A 9,883-nucleotide genomic window follows, 5' to 3' on the forward strand; every position below is an offset into this window, starting at 1 on the left:
CAAGTTTCAGAGGTGTAGCTGTGTTGGTCTGCTGCAGCCAGGACAACAGACTTGTGATACCGAAAAAGGCTAGCAAATGTTTTGTGGTATAAGCTTTCATGTGGCAGAGCTCACTTTGCATGTATCTGATGAAGTGGGTTCTAGTTTACGAAAGCTTTTGTCACACAACACTTTAGCAAGGCTTTTCTTTTTTAGATGTATAGATGAGCAGCTTCTTAGCTGGTACCCTGGTATATTGATATTCATATTGGTACCTGACTTTGGTGAGAGGGAAGAGTCCAGAATACCTTATCACCAAGAACGGGGGTAGTAGCTCATGAGGTGTTCCGTTTTGGCTGCCACTTCATAGTGTGGCTTATCATAAACTGCTCCATGTCACCAATACACATGTTAGTGTGATTTGTTTTGGTGATTTGCATTAAATGTCTTGCATATCCGCAGTGCAGGTTACCCTGGCCAGTGGCTGACCACACAGAGAGAGTCTCCACGTGCACTGCTTTGAAATGGCCATTTTGCAGAGGTGCTTAGGATGTGTTTACGATGCACAGGATAGAGCAAACTTGCTGAAGCTTAAGCAGGTCTCTCTCCGCAAAGTGTCTGAATGGGGAGACCTCCTGGGAATCCAACGAAAGCTTCCTCGACTTGCATGAAAGAAGGAAAGTAGAGTGTCGTATTTCATTGTTAGGATTCATTTTAATGCTTGGCTAAGGGAAAAGAGAAGGGGCAGTCTTATTTTTTCATTAGGGTGCTGCATGCTTGCTTGTCTGCCTACCTAATTGGGGGGGGGGACTATCAATAAGAATTATTTTGCTGGGCCGTCTTGTCTTGTTCCCAACAGCAGCCACTAGATGGTTCTAAATATTAATTTGATTAAATCTTAAATATTACATTTGATTTAACAATGAATGTTTACAGGTATACAGACTAGGCATAACTTCTTAAATTAAAAAGTAGTTGGTACTAATGCGTGGAGCTGCGGTGGCTCAAGTGGTTAAGACGCTGAACTGCAGGCTGTGGAAGGTCGGTAGTTCGGCAGTTCGAGACCCGGGTGCCGCATGACAGAGTGAGCTCCTGTCTCTAGTTCCAGCTCCTGCCAACCTAGCAGTTCGAAAGCAAGAAATTGCAAGTAGATAAATAGGTACCACTTCAGTGGGAAGGTAACAGCGTTCCGGGCGCCTTGGTGTTTAGTCATGCCAGCCACATGGCCACAGAAATGTCTTCGGACAGCGCTGGCTCTTCGGCTTTGAAACGGAGATGAGCACCGCAACCCTAGAGTCGGACTCGACTGGCTTTCAAGCAAGGGAACCTTTACCTTACTAATGCGTACAGTTAAACGGCTAAGAAGCCTAACCACATTTTTATGGTTATGCTTTCATATGAATACATTTTGTGTTTCAGGACATTGCCAGCACCCAAAACCTATAGCAACATGAAAGACGAGAGCTGGAAGGATGGCTGCTACTGAACTGCAAATAGCTCAGCAAGTACTCCTTCACCAGGCGAAATGACAGATCGATATGCAGACTGATCAGATAAGACTTTGGGGGGTTTGTAAATCCCTAGACCTCTCTGTCCTTAATTAGCACAAACTGGCAGAGATTATAAAACAGCACTTTAATGACATTAACATCAGATACTTTGTGATCACTCAAATCACTTCTACATTAATCATTTTTTCACCTCTGGAGAGCCCCAACCCCTTCTTGCTTCTTAAAAATTGTTACAAATACTCACATGGATAAAATGGCCAACATCTGGGCATATACCTAACCTAACAAAATGCCAAAGAAATGTCCATCCAGGGGAAAAAGCAGCATGTAAAAGAGTAAATTAAAACTTTCCAAAACCTCACATGTGATTTGGTTTGGTTTGATTGCAGCAAAATGCACTGTTTGAAGAAATAGTATGTACACGTTAACTTATTAATCAAAGCAAAAAAATATATTGGGGATTGTCATGTGTTACTATGCTAGCGAGATGGTTTAAGACAATTGTGGACAGTTCGGATGGAGAAAATGTAGCCACAATAGGGCAGTAACTTCTGGAGTCCCCCTATGAGAGCGGTAGGGAAGCTGTGCTGTTTTACCTTTTTTTTAAAAAGCAGTCTGGATGCCTTTAGTTCCCTCCCTAACCTGGGTGGGATATGTTGCATCCTTTTACACTGACGTATCTGGTTCTGTGCTATTTTATTTGGATTGCCAAAAAGGGCTTTTGTATCAGTTGTACAATCTTTCTAAACCTTACAGTTCCTGGCTCAGGAAAGATGGCTTTTGCTATCACAGCCACGTTTTTTAATACACGGCTCATGTTGTTTTGAGAAGTCCTTTTTTCCCCCCCAGCAAGTTTCCTTGAATGAGAAAAAATTCCCATTCAGAAATCACACCACGGTGCTTGTTGCCCAGAATTCAGCTGAACATGCCTATAAGTTTGGCATGAAGAAAAGCCAACTATGCACTTGTAACCTAGATGCTCTAAGGAAATAAGTCGTACTGTTGCTATCAAATGATATATGCATGTAGGTATCGTTACATGGTATGAGGGAGTTTTCTGTACCCTTTTAAAATCTTAATTTCCTAAATTTATTTTTTAATTGTACATATTTCTGCCAAGTTATTGCCCATGTTTGTATTTTTAAATATGTACTTTGCCTTACACACCTGTGTTTTACATTGCTGGTGAACCTGCCACACGTGTTTACAAGGCATTCAGTCCTCCTAGTGGCTTTTCAGACTTACCAATACTTGCTGCTGTCTTTGCCTATCCTTGTTGGAAGGATATACCCTATACAGCAGGGAAACTGCTGCTAATACCCAGAGGCCCTTCCCTCCTCATTTGATGTTCCTGCCTTATGTGATGAGACGACAGCTGGTTGGGTGCTTGTCAGTTTCAAAGAGGAAATGCCTCTGATTGAGGGGATGAGAGGGCTGTCTTTCTGTATAATTGGAAGTATGCAGAAGTCAACAAAGTACATAACGAAAACAAGTAGCTAGTCGTGCTATCTTTTGTGTACTGACTGAAGAATCCCATTGATATTTTTGGGCAGGTCGCATTTAAACTTCGTCAGTGCCTGCCTCTTAAAATGGACGTTTAAAATCTCTTCACAAAGAGGGTACTTGATATTGGAATTTCCCAGCACTCAGATTTTTATCTAGTTTCTATAGATTAGTGGATTAAAAGCCATGCAGTTTTACTTGAATTGGAAAGTGGGCAAGATCTCTTAGTCATGGATTGCAGCTCCACCAGTCTAATCCCCTTCTTGATCAAAGAAGGGGCCTCTTCCCATGTTTGTTAGTTATTTTTAAAAAATATCTAGGATTCATGCCACTTTCTAAAGACAGAATTTGGGAATGGTTTGAGCACATGTCACCTGCCAAGGAAGACTCAGCTGGGAATGCTGATTTTCTACATAAATCTTGAAGGTAGGTGGAAATGAGTCCTACACTGCATTTTTATATGAGGTGATTTGCAGAAGCATTCATGTGCATCACAAGCATAGCGTGGGGAAGTCAAATTATAAAAATTTCTTTTGATCTTAACACCCCAGTTAAATAATGATCTACTGATAAGGATTGTCTTCCAAAATTATATATAACCAATAGCATGTAGGGGAACTGAGACATGTGCTGTTAGTCCAATGCATTGTATTTAAAGTGCTGAGCAGAAAACAATATGAGGTACCCAGTCATTTTAGGCAAATCTATCCTGCCTCGTTAAAAAATTGGCTCTAACTAATTAGATGTCACATTCTTCAGAGACGAAGAAATGCTAATTTGTTGTTTTATTAGGAAACTATTTAACTGATTTTATTTATTCAGAAAACTCAGATGTTGCCTTTCTTAACCAAGCTACATGACCAGATTTTATAAACTGTTTTTATAAAGCTCAGCCATTGTGATCATTTCGAAGGCATATTACATTCTGCAAACATTCTGCTGCTACATCATAATATACATTCAACAAATAAAAATTCCTGAAAGAAAAAAAAACTGCCAGTTTAGTAGAGGAGACGTCTCGTTACCAGTTAATTACTGGGACATCCTAGGGCTTTCTGTGTTTAGAGGTTTGGATATATTGAAGAAGCGTGGAAACATGAATTTGATAAACTAGTGCCTATGATTTACTTAATTTATGTTTGATGATAGTAGTAAGGGTTTTATGAATGTGGATAATTTTTTGTGCCAACAGCTGAGAATTGTTGTATGTATGTAGGCAGAAAAGAAAGAGTTCTGCTTCCAAAGTTATTTAATTTTTTCCTCAGTGTTTGAACGTTTTTCTAAGTGTTAATAAAAGTTAAAAAGGAAAAATATAAATATTATTACTGCAACACTCTGACTCCTTTTTTTTAAAGAAGAAGAAATAAAATTTGTATGCAAAATGAACTTTCTGAAGTTTCTTGAGGTAAATGAAACTCTTTTCATCTGCACTACTTAAAAATGGGATTCATTCTCTCTCTTTGAAACATCAGTTTCAGACATGGGGGGGGGGGTACAGCCACACTAGATACAGCAGCAGCGGCCTTTTTTAAAAATGTGGGTCTGCCCTGTTCAGATATAAAGGATGAGTGTGGGATCCACAGTCTCTCCCCCAGTGTCATTTCTCTCTTAGCTGAGCTCCAATACCAAGTTGAGTCTTACTAGGGGGAAAATGTCATGGTAGGAAGGGGGAAACGGTGCCTTTCTTTGCTGGGAAACTCCCTTAGACCAAGGGTTCCCTGGAAAGTACCCTAGTAACCAGCCACCACAACTCAGGACTTCCTGAGAACCTCTAGACTGACCTGCTGAGAAGGTAGTCTTCCAGTGCAGTACTAGAGCAATAACAAAATAACATAACCAACCTAGTAGCACCTGTGCAGTCTAGTATATGGGGACAAGATTAAGAGAAATATCCCAAATAAATAGATTGTATTAAGCAAAGCCCCCCCAAAAAAAGTCTTTATAAAAAGGTCTATTGTAAAACAGAAAGGATGGTTGGATTAAAAAAGGGGTGGGGAAAAAGGCAAAACAATACAGGGCACACAGCTACAACAGCAGAGAGATGTTCGAATGAAAAGCAATACAGTTGAACTAAGCAAAACACGTTAGCTATGTTGTAGCTGGTTCCTCGGAGCACGTGCAGAGTTCCTTGCGGTAACAAGTCAAAGGAGTCCTTAACCCCAACCCAACCTCCTGCGGACCCAGTTTCCACTGAAGACAAGGGAAAATCCCAACTGTCCAGATATTTATGCTAAATGTTGTTGGACCTAAGCCAGCCTTCTTTCTAATAATGCCAAGCTGATTTCTCCAATCCCACACAAATGTCCATCTCTGATGTCAGAGGCTACTTTTACCAATCAGAGCCTTATAGCTCCATCTCCATCAGGCATCTGGTAATGGCTCTGAACTTCCATGACAAATAGATGGTCTGGTGCAAAAGGGATTAAGTCAGCCAGGATGGTCCAATGTGGAATGGAAGTGAATAGCTCCTCCTGTAGGGGTCTGAGATCCCGGGCACTCTGTTGGGTGCTCTCGGGCCTTAGCAAGTTTTAGGATTTTTACCACAGGTGCCTACAGTGAGATTGTGAGGGAAGTGTTCACAGTCCTGTGCCCTGCACCCTCCTACTCTCAAACTGGGCCCTTTTGCTGTCTTTACAGTATCCTTTATGTCTGAAAACGGAGTGGGACTTCCTCTACTCCTTGTTCAGCTATCAGCGACCTGTTTTCCTACGTTTATTCTTCAGTACAGGGCAGAACGTAATCTTATCAGAAAGCCAGATTTAGGCTTCAATCCTAAAAATACTTGGTTGGAAATGAGATCTGTTGCAACCGGAACTTTCTTCTGACTGCTTTTAAGACTGGTCTGTTAGGCCCAGGTTATATGTTACAGCTCACCTGCATGGCCCGTTTAAAACAAAAAAAAAAACCTCTTACTTGCAGCAGAGCATGTATGGTAGTACTTCAGTTGCCAGTATGCATGGTCTGCATAACAGGGGGGGGGGGAATGCGTGCAGTAAGGGATGTTACTGTATCACTTGCATTGACATGATTGTGTTCTTGTTTCATGGGCTTGACAGGTAGCTAATTGCACTGTTGTCACTTTATGAAAGAAGAGCAGGGCCATAACGAGGTCGGGGCCCTGGGGGTGGTGCCTCCTCCAAAATCTGCAGTGCCCCCACCACGGGAGGATGCCAGACCCACCCGCCCCCTGGTACACTATGCTCCTTACTGCTGTGGGCTGTCGCTGCGACCTCGCCAGCTCTTCCTGCTGCTTCCTGCTGTGGCCAAGCAGGAGGGGAGGGGGAGGGACAGCCTTGCCGGGTCTTCCTGCTTCTGCAGCTGGCTTCTCAAAGCCCCTCTTCCCTCTTTTCCTGCTCAGCCGAAGCAGGAAGAGCCAGTGAGGCCACATGGCGACTGCCCGCCAGCGGGGTCAGGAGCTGCTCCTCTCCACCGTGCGGGGGCCAAGCCAGGCCGTTCTGCCCAGCCTGCCTTCAGAGCCTCTCCAGTTCTCCCAGCTGCCTTAATTTTATTAACAGCACTATTTGCTCAGTTAATTAAATTAGCACCCCCTGGTGGGCCCCCCCCCGGAAAAAAATCCTGGCTACGGGCCTCAAGAGAAGCTTTTTTAAAAAGTGTTTTTTACCATTTATCTGTGACACGGTGGGGGTTTTGTGTGATTCTCTGGAGTTTGCTGTAGAGAATTAGAGTGTGTGCATGCGCTTTAACGTATCCAAGAATTACAAGGTTAATATGCTTGCTTCATGTATAGGCAATGAACATCCTTTTGGCAATGTTAAGTTGTTGCACTGGTGTTTATATTTTTGCAATATGCAGGAAGGCGTTGTCTGCATACCTGGCTGTCAGTACTGGAGTGGATGGATCCTACCTGTGTTCTATCACACTCCACTGAGCAAAGTTGTTTACTTATTAAAATATTTTTTGTCCTGCTTTCCTTTTGGATCAAGTTTAAAGCCTTTCTCCAGTCTTAGGAGTCTTCCTCAAATGCCAGTGGCTCTTCTGTGGGAGGAGGAGCAGCCGTTTAAGTGGGGAAGAAGGCTACTTGGAGGATGGTTCCACCCACACCATTTGTATAAGCAAGAATGGATGGAATGGGAAGCAAAAGGCTTCTGATCTGCCAATACTTTTATGGCAAGCTGAAATGGGTTTATGTCCATGTCAGTTCTCTTCCAGCAAGGGGAGAACTGGGCTCTGAGGAAAGCAGAAGCATCACTGTAGCTGGCCTGCCTGGGAGACCTGATGTCTGAGAATGCTCATTTTTAAAGAGTAACAATGGCTGTCTGAAATGTAAAGAAACAGCAACAAACACACAGGAAATACGGCAAGGTTGAGCAAACATAGAAAAACACTGTGAGAACAAAACACACAATACTATTATGCTACTATATCTTCATATATTGATATAAATAATATAAAGGTAAAGGTTCCCTTGCTCGAAAGCCAGTCGAATCCGACTCTAGGGTTGTGGTGCTCATCTCCGTTTCAAAGCCGAAGAGCCAGCGCTGTCCAAAGACGTTTCCGTGGTCATGTGGCCGGCATGACTAAACACCAAGGCGCACGGAATGCTGTTACCAGACGGGAGCTCACTCCGTCATGCGGCACCCGGGTCTCGAACTGCTGAACTACTGACCTTCCACAGCCTGCAGTTCAGCGTCTTAACCACTTGAGCCACCACAGCTCCATATAAATAATATATATAAATAATATATATAAATAATGTACTTGAATACAATAGAGACCCCAGTGTATCTTATTCATTATACTACAAAAACTTAAAGAACATTATATATCTAATAGAAAAGTCCACAGCTACAAAGACAGGTTTCAGTGCTGTAGACTATCTTGCTTCTGATGAGAGACTGATGAAAGATGCAGCAGGCTGTTATGCTTTCCAAAACGAGATACAGCAAGCATCAAAGCGACACGCCTGCTAGGCAAAAATTGCGCGTTTTGAGAAAGTCTTCTTCAAACAAAATTATTTTTCCTGGAACCAAAGCTCACAATGCTACAATGCACAAGTCAACAATTCTACAGAGGGCTTCTCTGGTTCTGGAAAATTGGCTGCACTTTGGTTACCAATAAATGCTAATAGGGAATACGTTCAAAGGAAGGACACCTCATATATCCATTGAAATACACAGCTGAGCTAATGGAAGTAAAAGCCACTCGAATCTGAATGTCAGTGGAAGCTGTCCAAAGGAATGGCCATAGTTGCTTATTCCCGCAAAAAACAATATCAAGAGCCCAGCACCGTGTTAAAGACGGTCATATTTATTGTGGACTGTAGCAACTTTTCATAAATGCCTGGTGTATTTAAATGGAGTTTGGGTATAAAATATTCAGACGTAGCACTTTAATTGCTGCACCTCTGGATGTGTGGATTAATTGTCCAGACGTTTTGGACTTTGGCGTTCAATTCAAGAGGAAGCTATTTTAATTCATGGACCACTCCCTTTGCTGTACTGCAGGGTTTGAAAGTATTGCATTTAGAATCAAACCGTTAGCTTCCCACACTTATTCTACGGATGTCCAGGAAATAAAAGCTACCTGCCTGTTTTGTGTAATGCTTTCTGTTGGGTGGGATAGAATGGACAGCTTTATTATTTTTTAATTTATAATTTAGATTTATAAATCGCTGAGTCTCGGAGTACTCAAGGCTCTGATCAATGAGCAACAGCAATAAAACATCATCCAAACAATTCCAACAATTAAAAAAACTGGTTAAAACAATTCTACAAATAGCAGTATTCAAATAGTGTTAATACATCTAATTTCGACTGTGTCCCCCTCTTGTGGGGGGGGGGTAGGGGGCACTGTTCCCTCTAAGCTGAGTTAGTGTGAGCTAGCTCACAGTTTTTTAGCCTCTAGCTCACATATTTTTGTCTTAGCTCAGGAAGGGATGGCTTCAGAGCAAGCTAATCTATGCAGCAGCCAAATCGCTCGCTCACAACTTTAATGCCAGTAGCTCACAAAGTAGAATTTTTGCTCACAAGACTCCATAGCTTAGAGGGAACAATGGTAGGGGGGAGCATAGTTGGAGAGGGAGGAGGAAGAGGGAGGGAGGGAGTGCCAGCCAAAATGGTGCCCGTCGGTCGCTGTCCTCAACTAAAGGCCTGGCGGAACATCTGTGCCTTGCAAGCCCTGCGGAACTGCATGTCATTTGGCAGAGCGTCCCACCAGGCCAGGGCGGAAAAGGCCTTGGCCCTGATCAAGGACAGGTGGGTGTCTTTTTGGCCGGGGATCACCAATAACTCGTTCTCAGCAGAGCGTAACGCTCTGTGGGAGACGTACAGGAGGAGGCGGTCCTGCAGGTACACTGCTCCCAGACCACTTAAGGCCTTGGAGGTCAGTACCAAAACCTTGAACCTGACCCAGTATCCCACTGGAAGCCAGTCCAGTTAACGCAGCACGGGTTGAATATGCACTGTCCATGGTGCCCCCATCAGGACTCACGCTGCTGCGTTCTGGATCAGCTGGAGCTTCCGGGTCAGTCTCAAGGGCCGGCCAGCGTAGAGCGAGTTACAGTAACCCAGAGTAGAAGTGCCCGTCGCGTGGATTACTGTGGCTAGGTTGGGGTAGGACAGGAAAGGGGCCCAGATGCTGTGCTTGGTGTAGATGGAGAAATACCAGCTTGACGTCGTTCTTGATCTGGGCCTCCAAACATTGCAAGGGTTCTTTAAAGAGAAAAGATACGCTGCTCTAGAGTGACACCTGCTGGTATCATCTATCTTCGGGTTTGATATTGTCAAATTGGGCATTTAATTAGGACTCAAAACGACATTTCTCATTATTTGCATTGTTTATTGACAGTAAAATGCACATTTTGGTGTCTCAGCCCAGATGATATGGAGAAGTCTGGTTGTAGACTATGACAGTTTCTCTCCGTTATTATT

At 43.2% G+C, this 9,883-nt stretch overlaps 1 protein-coding gene across 1 annotated transcript in view; it reads left to right on the forward strand.

Annotated features, from left to right (window-relative positions):
* Positions 1-4,316, forward strand: part of SLAIN2 (SLAIN motif family member 2) — a gene marked incomplete at its 5' end in the record, with an annotated part of 43,278 nt that extends 38,962 nt beyond the window's left edge. The window contains one exon of the mRNA XM_015412865.1: positions 1,399-4,316. Coding sequence (XP_015268351.1) covers positions 1,399-1,465 — 67 coding nt within the window. The remainder of the gene's footprint in view (positions 1-1,398) is intronic.
* Positions 4,317-9,883: the final 5,567 nt, after the last annotated feature.

Source organism: Gekko japonicus, unplaced genomic scaffold (genome assembly GCF_001447785.1).
Source record: "Gekko japonicus isolate JY-2015 unplaced genomic scaffold, Gekko_japonicus_V1.1 scaffold1332, whole genome shotgun sequence".
Classification (NCBI taxonomy): Eukaryota; Metazoa; Chordata; class Lepidosauria; order Squamata; family Gekkonidae; genus Gekko; species Gekko japonicus.